The 18,450-nt window shown below is 44.9% G+C and overlaps 1 protein-coding gene across 1 annotated transcript; it reads left to right on the plus strand.

Annotated features, from left to right (window-relative positions):
- The first annotated feature begins 406 nt into the window (after window positions 1-406).
- Window positions 407-16,302, plus strand: CHRNA6 (cholinergic receptor nicotinic alpha 6 subunit). The gene is made up of 6 exons (XM_034774639.1): window positions 407-481; window positions 6,756-6,895; window positions 8,247-8,291; window positions 9,577-9,686; window positions 9,794-10,772; window positions 15,177-16,302. Exons 1-6 carry the CDS (start codon window positions 466-468, stop codon window positions 15,297-15,299), a joined length of 1,413 nt encoding a protein of 470 aa, XP_034630530.1. The 5' UTR covers window positions 407-465; the 3' UTR covers window positions 15,300-16,302.
- Window positions 16,303-18,450: the final 2,148 nt, after the last annotated feature.

An 18,450-nucleotide genomic window follows, 5' to 3' on the forward strand; every position in this document is an offset into this window, starting at 1 on the left:
CTGCTTGTGGGCAACTGTTGTCGACTTAGTGGGAGTGCTGTCTGGCTTTCCTAAGGGCTGGTGGTGATCTCCCCCCTCCCACAAACACAGCTCCCCTTCTGCTCTTGCTTGTCACACAGACCCTGGCAGGGGTGGAGGGTGACTGGAAATGTGGTGATTCTCCTGACACTAATCAGTTTTGTTCCCTTTTCTGCACACAGCACGAGCTCTCTTCTCCTGGTAGTAGTAAGAGCGACAGTGTGCGGTGTGTAATGATCCGCTGGCTGCAGATTTTGCTTTGAATGCAGAACTGAAATACGTCTTTACATCACCGAGACCGTCCAAGAACTGAGGGTCGTATGCACCTTGTGTCCTGTTCCTTTGCTTTTCCAAACCTCTCTTCTCAAAAGTCCTGTTTGGACAATGCTTTCGGAGAAGTGTCTCGGATGTTTTTATTCCAGCTTCTGGCTGTGGGCATATGCGTTCATGTCCTTGATTAAAGGTAGGTTTCTTTTTATCTTGTCTCTGAGAAATCGATTTAGCCCTTTCCTGCTCCTATTTTCCTGGATTCAGCTTGATGGAAAGTTTTAACCAATTGTTTAACTTAAAATAACCTTGTGTAAAAGTCCAGGATACTAAACATGTGGTTGTTTATTAAACCAAATTTTAAGAATGCGTTTTCTTAAAACATTTCATTCTGGTTTGATTCAATGAGAAAATGCCTAAAGTATCATGGAAAATAGGAGATAAAGTGATTTAGTGTTAAGCCACTGCTTAACTAACAAGGGCTAAAGGTGTGGGGTTCTGTGCATGTTTTTGCATTCATATTTATGAAAGTTAGATGTTGCTCACTAAATACTCATTTAGTTTCAGTTGTGTGATACATTTTTCAAAAGCACTTGCATGACTTTGGACCAGACGCCATCACTGAGTTTCAAAGGGACATGTCCTCCCAAGTGACTTAGAAACTTTGGAAAATCCCACCCTTCATAGTCACCAGGACTCCATTATGTGAATTACCGTATCACTTTATATGGTACAAATAAAATGGGTTTTAACATGGAGACAAATGTGAAAATAAATGAAATCCCTGGAACTGGGGAAGCTCGGAACACCTACCTGCCGAACAACATCTTGTTTCAAAATGTTACTTTAGCTTATAGATCTAGGGCCAGGTCCATTAAAAAGACAATAGCTATTGTACTTTATCCAGAATATTTCAAACATGCTCTTCTTGGTCTCATTCATACCTCACTCCTCTTTAATCTCTGTCACTCTGGCTGGCAGGTATTGCTTTTGCTCACTCTTCCTTAGAGGCAAATGAAACAGTGTGGGGAAACATTGAATTTTGTCCCAAGAGTCTTTGAGGAGCAGCTCATTCTCCCACTTACAAACTACAGACAGCATGGTTTCACGGGACAGTGACCAGAGAGACAGGAGAGCTGAAAAAGCGATTGCATTTCGTTTGTAGTAGGTGCAATAAATATGCAAACTTAAAGAATATATAATAATTATTTGAACCATCTTTTCTAGAATTTGCAGATTAGACATAACAAAATATAAGGTCATAGGTAGAATGTTAAAAATGTCTGTCCATAAATGGAAGAAAAAATCCTATTTACCAACATTTCAGATTCTAATATTGGTATAAAATTTGGGCTGATTTTATTTCACCCTAGAGAAAGAAATGTCATTTTACAAGCGTAGCAACTGTGGGCCTACAAATGCTACGTCTTCTTTGACAATGACAGGCTGCGTAGCTCAGTTTGAGCCATGCCTGGAGCCTGAAGTCAGCAAAGATCTCATTGAAAGTAAGACGCAAATGTTTAGATGAGGCTATTTAAGATTTGGAACAGCTTGCCAATGAGTGAGGTACATTTTCCATCACTTGCAGTCTTGAAATGAAGTGTGGGTGTCTTTCATTTAGATGTGCTTCAGTTCAACAGTAAGTCAGGGGGCTTGCTGCAGAACTAGTGGGTGAAATTCTGGCCTTAATGGATGTAATCTATTGGGTAGATAATAAATGCACCCTTGAAATAAATAAATAAATGAAGTGTATGAAATCTACTTAAGATCTGAGCAATGGAATGCCTTGCAATGGGCTGCTTTAGGATAGACATGCATATAATATTTGTCCTCGTTCACCTCATTTACATTTCTGGCTGTGGCGTGACCTGTTGAAGATGGACGTGTTACCTACTCCTAAGGTGGAACATTTACCATGATTTAAAGAGCAATTCCCACTATTCTTAGGATTTGTTCAGTGTTGATGGGAGCCCTAGTGTAGACAAGGCTCTAGTGACCTGTTTTCACCCCATGTTATTTAAACTTGCTGGCAGGAAGTACAGTCAAATCAGGGATAAACTGCAGGAGCTGAGCTAATCTATTCAGTTTAGGTACTTGTCTGTTCCCTGTTTCCATGGTAATGGGGTCTCATGCTCTTTAACATTTTTATCCTCACAACACCCCTGTGAGGAAGGGCAGTGGTATGATATCCATTTCACAGATGGGAAACTGAGGCACGGAGAGGCTAAACGACTTGGCCCAGGTCACACAGGAAGTCTGAAGCACAGCCCGCACCCAGTTAGTACCCTAACCACTGGACCGTTCTTTCTCTCCAGGGCTCGGACTCCAGTGGGTGCTAACATTGGTATAGAAGAACCGGTGATAACAGTAATGAGAATTCCATTTGTAAATCTCCCATGTGTGGACAAGACTTTAGCAAAAAGGATGGAGATTGTCTCTCCACCTGCTACCAGTGGGGTGCACTCACCAGTTTCCAAAATGGTTCATAGCACTTGGACTTTACTTAGTCACGGCCTCTAGACACTCATGCACAGCAGTAGCTCTTGGTGCTGTCGTGGTTCTGACCTTTCCTCCTTGTATCAGTTTACCCCGCTGTCTGGAGTGGCTCAGGGCAGACACCCCTAACTGTGTGAAATTAGATTTCACCAACCCACTAACAAATGTGATCTCCCAAAATATTACAATAGTCTTATAATGGGTCAAAGACAGTCCTCTTAGACTGGAGTGTCTATCTTGCCATCCAGGCCAGCTGGACTATGTGATAAATGGTCACAAAATCACAAAATATTCAAGTTGCTTCCAGTCCCAAGAGACCAGGCACTTATCCCAGATCAATTGGTTCCTTAAATCTCACACCAAAGACAATGCCTGTAGACAATCCTGCAATAAATTATCTAAAGGTTTATTAGTTAGGAAAAAGAAATGAGTTATTTAAAGCAGGCAACAGATACACAAGTGTCTTCGGTGTATGGTTTCAAAAGGTGACAGAGAGTTGTAGTAATTTGTCAGCACTGAATGACTTTTCAGAGTTAACCCCTGCCAAGTGGCATAGGGATCTCTATGTTCATGTTTAGGATTCCTTGCCCTCAGAATCCAGACAGCGTAAAAGAGATTTTCTCCTTCTCAGGGATTTTTATCCCCTCCACTCCAGAGTACAAAACCGATGAGAGAAATTCAGTCATATGTGTCTTCTTCCTGGAGAGAGTTAGCAATGCAATCAACAAAGTCTCTGTCCTTTGATGCTACACAATACATCATTTGCCTTCAATGGGCCATCTTGGATGCTGGACAAGCCCTTTACCTTAATCAGTGCTGCTTTTCCTATTTGGTGAGTGACCCAAATACAGAGGTTTGCAATGCAAACGCTCCGTGTAACTTTATACCCCGGGCTATAGAGGTTATAGGTGAGATTAATACAGGCAGCATCCTACAATCACTTTATAAAGTCTAGACACATTCTTACCACTTTAACATCTAATACCTATTTTGATAATGCTACCGCATAGTGAGCCAGCCTGGTTTCCAGCTACGCATTTGTCAGCGTTCGGTGAGGCCTGGGGCCTTGGCATGAGCTGGCACCTGGTCTGCCAGCCTCACATGGGCCTTTGGCATTTCTGGGCTAGGCTGCTGCCATACACGCTACGTGGGGCCACCCCACAGACTTCTTCCACAGTGTCCCCCTCCTGATGGGCCTTTGTCAGCACATGACGTCAGCGCTCAGGCCTGCGCTGGCTCCCCAGCCCCACCCGTCGTTGCCATAGCAATTCAACCCTTGGCATTACTCTTTTTCTTTCCTGTCGGTATTGTGGTGGTGCGCAGAGGCACCAGTCCTAAGTGCAGTACAACCACTGAGGCTGCAAGTCCCCTCTCTGGCTGAGCAGACTCAATACAAATTTGAGGGGCTGGGAAAGCAAAGGTTCTTTTAAGCCCTCTTTGTGGTTTTCCAGTTCTGAAACCAGCCAGGTGCTGGACCAGTCTCCAGTGCAAACTAGAGACGCCTAAAGGCTGATCTGATCTACATCAGTTGTCAGCAACCCCAAGGAGCTGTTACAGTGGATGGGGATCAGCCGGATGCAGGAATACCTTAGCTATGCCTCCTTGCGCCTGGCCACATCCAGTCCTGCGTACCATTGGCCAGGAGGAGGGCATTGCTGCAGGGAGCGCTACACCGGCTCTAGCCCACCGGAGGATCCTCGAGAAAGTTGGCAATTCTAGATGGAACAGTTTTTCTGTTGGAAAAAGCAGTTCCATCAAAATCAAAAAGTTTCATAGGCATACTTTTCACTGTAAGATTTTGACAAAATCTTCAACGGGAAAAAAGTCACAACAGTTTATTTTTAGTTTCTTGATTTCAGTCATATTGAAACATTTCATTTTGTCTATCTTTTCAATTCCTTTTTGTTTTAACTTCATATTAAAATATTCTAATGTTGTTTAATAGAAAATAAATGTAATCTATAATGTTTTGCCCTTATCAAAACAAAATGTTTCAGTAGTTCCAAATTGAACATTTTTGATAGTTCTGGACTGAAATTTTGGAGGGATTTCATCCTACAGGAAATTATGAAAATACAGCTTTTTGTTCCAATTCAGAATAGAAAAAAAAAACATTCAAAACTTCAGAATTTCTCAATGAATGGAAATTCCATTCTCTGACCAGCTCTAATAATAATCCTAATAGTACCAAACATCCAATATTGTTTTAAAGACTTCATGTGATGGTGTGACAGAATGCACCCCTGCATTCACACCCTACAGACTATTGTAATAATTTTTGTAGAAGCATACCTGATAAGGTAGCATTTTAAAACTCATAACTTGCTGATCAGTATCATCCTGATAAAATGAGTGGCAACATTATATACGAGGTTGTAAGATTCCACTGTGTGCTGTTATTAACACATGTTCTAAACTGAGGTTGGCAAACAAGTCTGTTCTAAAGAAAGGAATGTGTGTTCTGCTTAATTTGCATTTAAACAGTAAACAGTCACCAGGCAGGAAGGGAAACAAAGGAAGCTCAAACAGGTGAGGAAAAAAGCAGCAGGGAACATCCTTCCACATAGACTCTCTCTCCTAGTGCCCAGCTAGAAATGTTTTTCAAGAGAGGGACTGTAACTATACAAAGGAGGGACAGACACCACAAGGGGCCCCTTTCTCTCCTCCTGCCCTTCACAGCACCTGAAGTGACAAAGGAAGCCTTTGTTGGATTCTGAGAGAACATAAGAACAGCCATACTGGGTCAGACCAAAGGTCCGTCTAGCCCAATATCCTGTCTTCTGACAGGGGCCAATGGCAGGTGTCCCAAAGGGAATGAACAGACAGGTTATCATCAAGTGGTCCATGCCCTGTCACCCAATCCCAGCTTTTGGCAAACAGAGGTTAGGAACAACATCCCTGCCCATCCTGGCTAATAGCCATTGATGGACCTATCTTCCATGAATCTATCTAGCTCCCTTTTGAACCCCGTTATAGTATTGGCTGTCACAACACCCTCTGGCAAGGAGTTCCAGAGGTTGACAGTGCGTTGCATGAAAAAATACTTTCTTGTGTTTGTTTTAAACCTGCTACCTATTAATTTCATGTGGTGACCCCTTGAGAAACAGTCCTGACCTAAGAAGCTTGTTCAGTAAGACTGCTGAAAGCTCATGGTGAGAGAACTTTGCTTTGAATTTAATATCGTTTAAGTCAGACACCAGTAAGCGTTTTGTCTTTATTTTTCTTGTAACCATTTCTGACTTTTATGCCTCATTACTTGTACTCACTTAAAATCTTTCTTTGTAGTTAATAAACGTGTTTTATTGGTTTATCTAATCCGATGTGTTTAAACTGAAGTGTCTGGGAAACTCCTTTTGGAGTTGGCAAGTTGTGTGCATGTTATTCTTTTAAAGAAATAACAGACCTTAAATAATTTGTATTGTCCAGGAGAGGGCTGGGGGTGTGTTGGGGTCACCTTGCAATATAACCCAGGCTGGTGAGAGCCAGAGTGGAACCCAAATGTGGCTGGCAGGCTGTAGTTACACACAGACACTCAGGGTGTGGTTGGCATGCTGGAATGCTGTTTGTGAGCGACCCAGGTGGAAGCTACTTCAGCAAGGCATTGTAAGGCACCCAAGGTTGCAGGCCAGATATGACACAGCTGCTCATTAGTCTAGACTGTACCCTGGTATGGCACAATTGGGTAATCCACCACATCCTCCCTAGGCAAGTTGTTCCAATGGTTATTTACACACTCTGGTAATAAGTTGCATCTTACTTCTATTCAGAATTTGTCTAGCTTCAGCATCTAGCTACTGGATCTTGCTATGCTAGCTTAAGGAGCCCTCTTCTATCAAAACCGTGCATTCACGCGTCAGTGCACCAAACGTCTGCATTAACAAGTGGAGGCTGGGTTGAGGACCCAGTGAAAATCAGGCCTGAAATTTTCTCTCGCCTCTTCAGCAACTGCTTTCTGTTAATTTTTGTCACTGCAGGTTGCTCAGCATGTGAACCAGAAGAACGGTTATTTCAAAAACTTTTCTCCCATTACAACCACTTCATCAGACCGGTGGAAAATGTATCTGATCCCGTGACAGTACATTTTGAAGTGGCAATTACACAGCTTGCAAATGTGGTAAGTTAATTACAGCATGCTTAATAGATACACGGGGGCTGACTTTAGAAGTTTACAAGCACAATTGCATGCACATAATTTACACACATGATTGCACGTGCAATCAGCGTGGGTGCACATGCAAATAGCCATTTACAAGTTTCGTGTGTGTACAGACCTTGCCATTTTCTTTGCATGTTGTGTAGACGCAGTTCTGTAATCTTCAAGGCTCAGATGATTAGAAGTTTCTTGAGTTAACGGTTCAAGACGTACACGTGCAGAATCTGATTAAACTGTACTCTTTTGTGGATGGTTTAAAGGAGTTTTCCTGTTTGCTTTTTCTCTCACACACACACTCACACTGACACATAAGTGGAGCTATATATATTTTTGCATATTGAAAAATCATAAGCCAGCCTCTTGGATTTTATCAACTAAGGGGCAGATTTTCAAAGGTATTTGGGTGCCTACAGGTATACATGGGCACCTAGTGGGGTTTTCAAAAGCGCCTAGGCACCTGCCTCCCAATGGGCCTAGGTGCATTTGAAAATCCTCTTAGGCACTTAGCTGCATCTTTAGGTACCTAAAGGCCTTTAAAGTCTGGCCCCAAATGCTTAACTTTTATTACCCACCCGAAGTAAGGCCTGGTCTACACCTAAAATGTAGGTCAATCTAGCTACCTCTCTCAGGGCTGTGTAAAATGTCACACCCTGAGTGCTGTAGTTAGGTTGAGCAGTGTAGACACAGCTAGGTCTATGGAATTCTTCTATCATCCTAGTAACTGCCTCTTGGAGAGGTGAATTAACTACACTGATGGGAAAAACCCCTTCTGTCCATGTAGGGAGCGTCTATACTCTGCTCCTACCGGGCATAGCGGCAGCTCTGTACTTGTGCCACTGCAGCCGTAGTGTAGACAGGGCCTAAGCTCTCACAGATAGGCTGCTGTTTGCAATTAACGCATGTTCCCAAGCCTCTGCAATCTCTCTCTTTAGGGCCCCAATGCAACAGCCATTGAATTCAGTACTAGCGTGAGTGCATTTACGTTAGAGGTTTGCACTGGCATGACTACATCGACGTAGTTACACTGGGGCAGTTTTCCTTAACGTTGACAAAGCATTGCATTGTGTGTTGTGTTGTGTAGACGCAGCACATTAAACCAGCAGAGCACTTAAACACCTGTGTAACTTTGTGTCCACTGACTACAATGGGATGTAGTCGGGTGCTTAAAGTTAGGCATGTACTTCAGGACTTTGCTGGCTCAAGACCTATGTGTGTTTTGGTTCCTGTCTGTCTTGGGCTAGCCGGTAAATGTCTCCGGATGCTGTATGGATGTGTGGGACTGAAAAGTGTCCATCGATTTATGTCTCTCTAGGATGAAGTCAATCAGATTATGGAAACCAACCTGTGGCTGCGACATGTAAGTGTCAGCACTGCGCATCGGTATGTGTTTTGCATCAGCACAGGGCTTTGAATGGCCTGAATTCGATCTAAAGACTAAACATCTCTTTGCTAATAGAAACACACTATGTCTGCACTAGAAACATTGCAGCAGCTGCATTCCTGGCAGAATTCCTGTACGCTGGGGCTTAGGTCAACTTAATGACATGGCATGGAGCATGAAATTTTAACAACAAACTTTGTAGTGTAGACCAGCCCACAGCTCAAGAGAACTCAGTCTAACCAAGGGCACAATTGAAAGGTTTCATAACTTAAGTGCCCTAATATTTGAAATTATGCAAAGGGTTCTCCCACATTTCTGTTGTGTATTCTTCTCCACCAACTGTGTTACTGTGCATTTCATCTGCTACATTTCATGTCATTGGGTGTGGCCTATGCACAAGAGGGACAATTAAATATGCAGGTCTGCACACAGACAGGAATAATTTCCTAAAAGCAATCTAAATGCCTGATTCATCCGGAAGCCAATAATTTTGGGTGCTTAACAGAGCAACCAAATTTGCTCCGATTTTCCAAATATTCAGGGAGATATTGTGCAGACAGGTGAACACTGTGATGTTGCTCAACGGCACACCCGTTCCTTCCTATGTAAACCCCCACTTGCATTGCTTGCGTAGCTTCCTGCAGCCGCTTTGCCCTTCGCACCAACAAAAAGAGCCGTGGCCACCAAAGAGAGAGTCAGGAGGTAACGTTCACTTGTATGCTTTCCTAGCAGGGTAAAAACATCTTTTATCTCTCCTGTGTGTGTGTGTGTGTGTGTGTGTGTCTGTCTGTCTGTCTGCCTTGTCTATATAGACTGTAAATCCTCCAAGACAAGGACTGTCCTGTATGCGTATGTACAGCCCTGACCTTGGTTGGGCCTCTAGGCAGGACTGTGATCATAATGACAGCAGGCCCCGTGTCACCTGCCTGCATGGCAGAAGGATCTCCACACGAGACTCACATAGGTCAACGTGACTGGTGGCTATGGAGCAGCAGCAAGCCAGAAGTCAGGCCACATGAATGATCCCCAGTAATTAGAACCATAGCGCTATGCAAGGGAGGATGGAGTAACCATGAGCAGTCCTCTTGTGGACTGGACGCAGGACTGTTAAGTTAATTAACTTAAGACGTTGCATTGTGTCCCAAAGTTCTCCAAGTGCTGAGCCGTAGCTTTCTAGTGGTGCACCGCACCTTTTCCAGGCAAATCTTTACGCGTGAGTTGAAAACACTAGGCTTACAATAATTATTTTTCCTTCCTTTAGATTTGGAATGACTATAAATTGCGATGGGATCCAATGGAATATGGTGGAATTGAATTTGTTCGGGTGCCGGCGGATAAAATTTGGAAACCCGATATCGTCTTGTATAACAAGTATAGTGCTTTTTACGTTTGCCATCTTTCAAAGGTCACCGTTTTATATAAGATGCTGTTTCACTTCCTTGTTCATATTGTTTACGCTGTGTCATTTGTATTTCTAGTGCTGTTGGGGATTTTCAAGTCGAAAGCAAGACCAAAGCTCTTCTTAAATATGATGGGATGATCACTTGGACTCCACCTGCTATTTTTAAAAGCTCCTGTCCTATGGACATCACATTTTTTCCCTTTGACCATCAGAATTGTTCACTGAAATTTGGCTCCTGGACATATGACAAAGCCAAAATTGACCTCCTGATTATTGGATCCAAAGTGGATATGAATGACCTTTGGGAAAACAATGAATGGGAAATAGTTGATGCTTCTGGCTATAAACACGATATAAAATATAATTGTTGTGAAGAGATCTATACAGATATAACATACTCCTTTTATATCCGAAGGCTACCCATGTTTTACACCATTAATCTGATCATTCCCTGTCTCTTCATTTCATTCCTAACTCTATTAGTCTTTTACCTTCCGTCTGACTGTGGTGAGAAGGTGACCCTCTGCATCTCAGTGCTACTCTCTCTGACTGTATTTTTGTTGGTGATCACAGAGACAATCCCGTCAACCTCTCTGGTCATTCCACTGGTTGGCGAATACCTGCTCTTCACCATGATATTTGTGACCCTATCAATTGTCATCACAGTGTTTGTGCTGAACATCCATTACAGGACTCCAACCACACACACCATGCCCAAATGGGTAAAAAGCGTCTTTCTCAAGCTCCTGCCCAAAGTCCTGATGATGACGAGACCTCTAGAGCCGCAGAAGGAAGCCAACTCTAAAAAGAGTAAGAAAGGGCTTGCCAATAAATCTAGCAAGATGAAGCAATATGGAGACGTTAAATTATACAAGGAGCAGAGATGCTGCCACTGTGACAAGGTGAACGAACTTGTTACCGGCAAAAGAAGATTGAGCCCTCAGCCCATGAAATGGGGGATGGAGCACGTCAAGTACTCCGCTGAAGTCGGCGAGGTAATTAGCAACGTTCAGTTCATCGCTGAAAACATGAGGAGCCAAAACGAAACTAAAGAGGTAAGAGGGTTATTCCCACTGCCTGGGTTGCATGGTGAACCTTCCACTCCCGGCATGGAGCGGTTGCGTGCATGAGTTGTCCCATTGAAGTCAATAGTGCTGTTCTGTAACTCTCCAAAAAGTTACCAGATTTGTTTGGAGTGGTTTGTTTATGAAGCCCCATGCTGCTTAGTGTTCAGGGTTCTGCCGTTGTCTCTGTTTATAGACTTCACTCCCAGAATGGGCCCACCCATGTACATAGGTTCAGATTTCCCATGTCGTCTCTTACCAGCATTTTATATCGTTTCACAGGCCTACATTTTCCTCGGTGGCTAGTGATTTTTGGTAGCCTCCATTTTGGGGGGCCCAACTTGAGACGCCTTAAAAGGGGCCTGATTTTCAGAGGGTGGGTGCTGGCCACTTTCTGAAAATGAGGCCCCGTTAAGGTGTTTCAAGTTGGGCTCCCAAAAACAGAGGAAACAAAATCACTAATGACTGTTTGAAAATTGTGGTTGCAGAAGTCTCTGTTTCTTTGTGACTGTCCAACCCTGTTCTCTTTATTTAAGGTATCACAGACTTTGCCACCCACATCCATTATTAGCATCTCTTTTCCTGCCAGTTTATAGGTAGAAACCCTCCTTCTTCCCTAGGATCTCAGTGCAGTATCACCTCAGTCTACTATTTTGTGGCCTATATATATATATATATATATAGGGAGAGAGAGAGAGATACCTATCTTATAGAGCTGGAAGGGACCCTGAAAGGTCATCAAGTCCAGCCCCTTGCCTTCATTAGCAGGACCAAGTACTGATTTTGCCCTAGATCCCTAAGTGGCTCCCTCAAGGGCTGAACTCACAACCCTGGGTTTAGCAGGGCAATGCTCAAACCACTGAGCTATCCCCTCCCCTATGTCTTTCCTTGCACGCTTTAACTGACACTGTAATCTTGTGTAGCAGCCTCAGGACTCCTCCGTTGGGAGTTCAAGGGGCTTTTCTTCCTTGCATGCTGCTTTCTGGCAGCGATGATAATGGATTGTAACGCTTCCTTCTACACCCCTCGCTCACAAGAGGCTCAGTTTTAAAAAGTGCTGAGAGAAAGGCTAAGGTGCAGTTAAGGTGCAGAACCTGGATTCAGTTCCGACTTCTGCCACAGATGTCCTGTGTGCCCTCGGGCAAGTCACTTAGGGTTCGAGGCACAAAGAAACGTAGGTGTCGTGATGCTGAGCGTCAGGTTTCGGCCCTTAGAAAATCACTGGGGTTCACAAAGCCTGGGTTATGTGCCTAAGCTCCCTATGCAACGAATGGGGAGAAGTAGGCGCCTTAGACTGGAATGGGATTCACAGAAGCCATCACGGTAGGTGGCTCCCCACCAGAGGCCAAGCTGAGGGGTGAGTGTTAAGCCCCTCCCCTTTCTGAGATAGGCGCCTGGGCTTCAGGTACGTCCGTCCCTCTGCCTGGGATTCCCAGCAGTTTTGGGGGTGGGGGGATTAAGAGGCTTTTAAAAACAAGACTCGGTGTTCGGCTCCTGGGTTTGCTTGTGCAGAATAATGAATCTTTCATCCGAACCGAGACAGCTGGCATAGGACGTGATGCTCTGAGGGCGCAGTTTAGAATCCTAGGAACTCAAGGGCCGGATCCTCAGCTGGTGTCAATCAGGGCAGCTCCGCTGAACTCAATGTGGCTTCATTGGTTTACACCAGCTGACCATCTGGCCACCACCGTTTGCAGAGAAGGTGAGCAGAGGGCCAGATTGTGGCTCTGAAGGAGGTGGCTCCCCAGAAGAGTAGGGGCTTTTGAGCAGGGCCAGATTAAGACAAAGGCACAACAGGCCATACCTAAGACTCCTGGAGTCACATGAGCACAGAGTCCCAGCTGCCATTTAAAAAAAAATGTTCTAGCCCTTGTGGATGCCAAGAAAAACCTGGAAATATGACCTAGTGTCACTGACGCCTGCCTGAGTCTGCAGGCAGCCTGAAATGATAGCTCTAAGAGGTGTGAACTGTCCCAGACAGCTCAGCTCTGAAAGCTGCTGCAGCCCTAAGGGGCAGGGCCATGGTGTGAGGGGTGCCCATGGCTTGCCACTCTGCAGCCAGGAATTCTGGCACACTAGGCCAGAGTGCTGCCTGGAGCCTGAGGAAGTGAATGCTGGGATGGGGACTCTGCCACCCTTTGAAAGGGTGTGGCATGCATGTCTTTCCCTGCATGGTGTAACATTGCATTACCAATCTATGTAACCAGTGCTTGTCCGCTATCATAGGGTTGGAAGGGACCTCAGGAGGTTCTAGTCCAACCCCCGGCTCAAAGCAGGACCAATCCCCAGACAGGTTCACTGGTGCATTTTAGCTAAACCGAGATGACAGCAGCTTTGATTCCCGGGAGCTGCACAAAGCAGCCAGAACATGCCCCTTAGATTAGACACCTCGAACAACTCCCTAACAGCTTCTGCTCTTTTTGTGCACTTGCGGCACGGTTTAACTCTACTTCAAATTGCGTTCTCGGTTTAAACTGCGCATCAGCAGCTCTTCATCAATCGCAAGAGACCGGCTCCAGCCTTTCAAAACGTATTACAAGTGAAAAACAGGGGCATTTTGCTTCTGTTCAAAGCGGGGGGGAGGGAATGCCTGGGCAACCCTTCGTACTCATCAGAACACCGCTTGCTGCTCGGGCCCGCCGTGGAGAGAAGGCTGGAAGGTGTCAAAAGGACAGCAGCACTTTGAAAGGGTTACAGGAATCGGGGCTGTATTTGCACTCACACAGAGCACAGCAGCAACCTTTGGAAGGAGCAAAAGTGTCATAAAAATGAGAAACGAGGTGGGTGAGGTAATGTCGTGTATCGGGCCAACTTGTGTTGGTGAGAGAGTCAAGCTTCCGAGCTTATAGTGAGCTCTGCTTCCGGGCTGGGAAAGGACCTCCCAGCCTCACAGCTAAATGCCAGGTGGAGCAGATTGTTTAGCATGAGTGGTTCCATCTGGTCCACCTGGCATTTAGCAGCGACATTCAGAGTTAGTTTGCCAGGCCTGAAGAAGAACTCTGGGTAACTCGAAAGCTTGTCTCTCCCACCAACGGATCTTGGTCCACTCACCCACCTTGTCTCTCTGCAACACGGCTACCACAACCCTGCCCGTAAAAAGGAGAAGGCTGCTGAAAAGGGAAGGAGACATGAAAGGGACAATGTCAGCTCAGAGTTAGCCACAAAAAAATGAATATTCCCGGGCTAAGTACTAGTGAAAAGGAGCCTCAGAAGGCCTGGGTGGGTCAGTTTGGTTTGGATACAGCTTCTCTCTGGTTTATATTTACTTTCTGAACTTGGCAGCAAAACGGGGCTAGAAATCTTGCAGAAACAGCCTCTCTCCTGTGAGTTCCAGTAGACCCTGCTGATGTGCTGGCCTGAAATAGCATGAGAACAGGGCGGAGAGAAAAACGCACCGTGTCAGTCTTCGGCTCTATATAAGTGCTGCTGCTGCATTGTTTGAATTTGGATTTGATGGTTTTGCTACTAATAGCTGAGCTGGTTTAATGCAGGGTTTTAAAGGGCAATAGCTTCCTGTCTGGTGTGTATTCCATTGATTGTCCTGAGAGCACTTAGGCCCCACTTGAGCACATGCTTGGCTCAATCGTTTAAGAACTTTGGTATATGTTACAGGTCTGATTCCCCATTTTGGACTGAAATTGGTGGAGTTTGACCAGAATAGCACGGTGGTGAATGAGGCCGCAGATGGAAACTGTCTCTTGAATCAGCTGTCGGGCCAAATTCTCTGTTACACCAGTAGAAATCTGGAGGATGAACTCCATTTGCTTCACTGGATTTCCAACAATGTAACTGAGAGCAGGGCTTGACTAATTGCTTCTATTTTCTTATTTGTTGCAACCTTTTTCCTTTTTCCTTTTGTGGGAGGTTTTAGAGCTTTTTGGTTTTTATCCTAACCCTGAACTAATGAGATTGATTCTTATAGCCCATATTTTTTCCCTGCCTTGAAGTCCTAGAGTCGAATTCTGCTCTCCAGTTCATCACTTATCCTGGATTTACATGGGTGTACCTGACACAGAATCTGACGCTACGGCTAGCATCTACCATGGTTCTGTTGTTTGCAGCGGATGTGCCTATTTAAAAGAGACACTACAAACTTGGCCAAGGGTTTACAGTTGTGTCCAAGATTTTTCCAAAGTCATTTGTGACTTTTGAGAGCCCAACTTTGGGCACACTGAAGCGCTGAGCATTCACCCTTGGGAAATCAGGCCGCTTTGAGCACCCAAATATTGAGGCAAGCATTCGTCACTTTTGTAAATTTCATAGCTCGTGTATATTCTTCTTCCTGACGCTCACAAGCCCCTTACTCAGTACAATTATTTCTAGCAGGGGATCAAATGCACCAATCACATGCATAGTATGTTTAATGTGGTGTATCCTTTCTTTTCTGCATTGCAGGTGGAGGATGACTGGAAGTACGTGGCTATGGTGATAGACAGGGTGTTCCTTTGGGTGTTCATCGTTCTCTGTGTGTTTGGGACAGGAGGGTTATTTCTGCAGCCACTAATAGCAGACACATAATCCCAAGAATGCTGGTTGGTTTTTGTTTTGTCCAATTCCCTACTTTTTTGGAGTTCCACCCATCCCCTCCACTTTCTCTTGTTACACTTGGCCCATCCTCCAATGGTCCATCTGCGAAGGGCTGCTGTTAAGGTGATGTTCCCTCTGGCCTGGTCTACACTACAATTTTAATTCGGATTTAGCAGCGTTAATTCGAATTAACCCTGCACCCGTCCACACAATGACACTATTTAATTCGAAATAAAGGGCTCTTTAAATTGATTTCTGTACTCCACCTCTGGCTAAGCGGTCAGGGTGTGGCTTCCCCTTCCAACAGTCACAGGGAGAGAGAAGGCATTCCATCCTGAGGTCAGTTTCAGACTGTCACATATCATCGTCGAGTGCCCACTGACTAACTTCAACGGCGGGCTGCCGTCTCTCCACCTGGCTGATGACACCATTCAATGACTGGGCACGTTGCACATACACCCATGATCCCTTTGGGGACCTCTGTGGCAATTTCTGCTCCTTATTATCTAGGGGAAGATTTTCAAAAGCCCCCAGTCTCGGCCTAATTTTGCTCCCATTGACGTCAATGGTAACCACTGACTCCAACAGAAGCAGAGCTAGGCTAGTGGGAATTTTACCATTGCCTCCATTGAAGGCAGAGTTTAGGCCAGTGCTGGGCCCTTGGAAAATCCCCCGCCTACTGTATTCTAGCTCTCTTGCTTCTGCTCCCAAGTGCACCCTAAACATTGCATGTGTTTGTTTTGCTGTCTTTCTATCCACTTAGTACTTCACTACAGCACTCGGATTACCTACGACAATCCTGCTGGATGCGTTGATGTTTTGTTGTATTCTTACAGTGAAGCCATCAACATGAATAAAAGTACTATAAAAACCAAAATATGACCGGAGTAGTCAATAGGCGGACCATGAGCCAAATCCGACTCACTAGATGCTTTTGAATGGACCCTGAAATCTTTTTATTTACTTATCATTATTGTTAATTTTTTATTATTTTCTCTGAAGTTTGGACCTTGACTCTACTTTGACCAAGAAATTTGGACCGTGACAAAAAATAATTGACTACCCCGTTAACAGGCTAATGTGGACCCAATTCAGGAAAAAGCTCTCCATCTTCTGCATTGTGGATACCCAACTTAAGGCCCGGATTCAGCGAAGCTGTTAATCACATGGCTTAATTTTACGTTTATGAATAAATTCCATGGCAGTCAACTGGACATAAGCACACTCTTCAGTCCTGCAAAGATACATGGGCTTAACTTTTTGCACTGCAGATAGGTCCGTTGACTTCAATTAGACCATTCACAACAGTGGATAAAGTTAAACACGTGTGTAAATTGAGCCTAAGTGCTTTGCTAAACCACAGCCTATGTGGGGGTTTTACACCTTTTGCAGGTTTACCACAAGGTCTCTGCGTGGATGTGTTCCTAAGGACTCGAGCCTGCATTCCTCACTGAGAGAGAAAATGTCCATTGAAGTCAATGGATGTTTTTAGAGAGACAAGCAATGGAAGAGCCTGCCTCTTTCACAAGAAAAGGTGTGGTAGATCCATGCAATATGTAGATCAAAGCTCTGATTGTCACAGTTTCCTGAACTGACACAATTTCTTATAACAAAAGAACTTGTTTTTAAACAATATAACACAGTTAGCAGGTACTTAAGAACTAGGGTTATTTAAAGGATGGTTTATTTCAAATGAGTATAGATCAGTGAGAAGCGGGGTTTGATTTATGCCATAAATCAACAGGGGTTTGGAAAGAATATCATTTTCCTATTACAGTATTTGAAGAGTATAGCAGGCAAATTATTTTCTTTCAATATAATAATACAAGCAGGGCTGTCTGTGACACAGCTGAATGCCGCTCAATCAAGTACAGTGAGTGCTATGCAGATGTTCGAACACGCATGGTTTATCTCATTAGCCCATTGCTGAATAAAGTCTCTGAAGCATGTCTTCTTGAGGAATGTTTGTGGGTTTTTAATGAGGACTTGAAGGGATACTGTCGAGTTGAATTCTTTTTTTGAATTCACTGGATTGTGGATGGGAAGGAAGGGGAGATGGGGCCTGAATTCTGATATTGGTGCATGGGCAGTGCCTGCTCTCTGCCATTTACTATTATTTGCAAACAAACAGCAGCCAGGTAAGGAAAGATTTGCAGTTGAAAGTGTGTTTCAGTGGAGGCCAGGGCCCCAAAACTAACACCGCAGATACACTAGGCTACTTTCTTCAACCCAAATTTTACGGACTAGGGTTAGAATTTCTGGAACGGTACAGTTAAGGCATCCAGCCACTTATCAGCCCTCAGTGTCACCCCACGTGATTTACACCTCCACTTCTCCATCAAACACCCTTCCTCACTGCAGAGCCGCCTGCCTCGGGGACACCTCCGTACACAGCCGGCAAGCCAGCTTGTTGAATTCTAGCTCAGGTGAAAGGTGTGAGCTTGGGGTTTAAAGGTGGCAAATATTTTGTTGCGGTAAGTGCAACTTGTCCAAAATTGGTGGCCACGTGTTGAAATTAACATGGGACACATTAAACGGCTTAAAAGCTGGCTAACTGACAGATCTCAAATGTAATTGAAAAGGGGGGATCATCATTGAGCAGGTGTGTTACTAATGGGGTCCCACAGGCCCCCACAGTTCTTGGTATTTTTATTAAGGACCTAGAGGAAAACAAAAAATCACTGATAAAGTTTGCAGATGACACAAAAATTGAGGTGGGTGGTAAATAATGATGAGGACAGGTCACTGATCCAGAACCATCTACATTGCTTGGGTGCAATGGGAGGGGGTAGCTATAGGCTGTGTCCATGCAGGGGTTAGCCCAGGATGCAAGGAGGGCATAACTAGGAGACGTGTGCAGGCCGGGGGTAGTGAAGGTGGAGGCAGGGTGTAACTAGGGGCTGTGTGAGGGCAGGGGGTAACTCATGGTTTAATGAGGGGGTAGCTAGGGGCCGTGTGCGGGCAGGGGGTAGCTCAGGGTGCAGGAAGGGGGTAGCTGGGGGCTGTGTTGAGGCAGGGGGGTAGCTCAGGGGGCAGGGAGGGGGAGCTAGGGGCTGTGTGGAGGCAGGGGTAGCTCAGGGTGCAGGGAGGGGGTAGCTAGGGGCTGTGTGGGCAGGGGGTAGCTCAGGGAGCAGGGAGGGGG

This window comes from Trachemys scripta, chromosome 6, assembly GCF_013100865.1.
Source record: "Trachemys scripta elegans isolate TJP31775 chromosome 6, CAS_Tse_1.0, whole genome shotgun sequence".
NCBI classification, from domain to species: Eukaryota; Metazoa; Chordata; order Testudines; family Emydidae; genus Trachemys; species Trachemys scripta.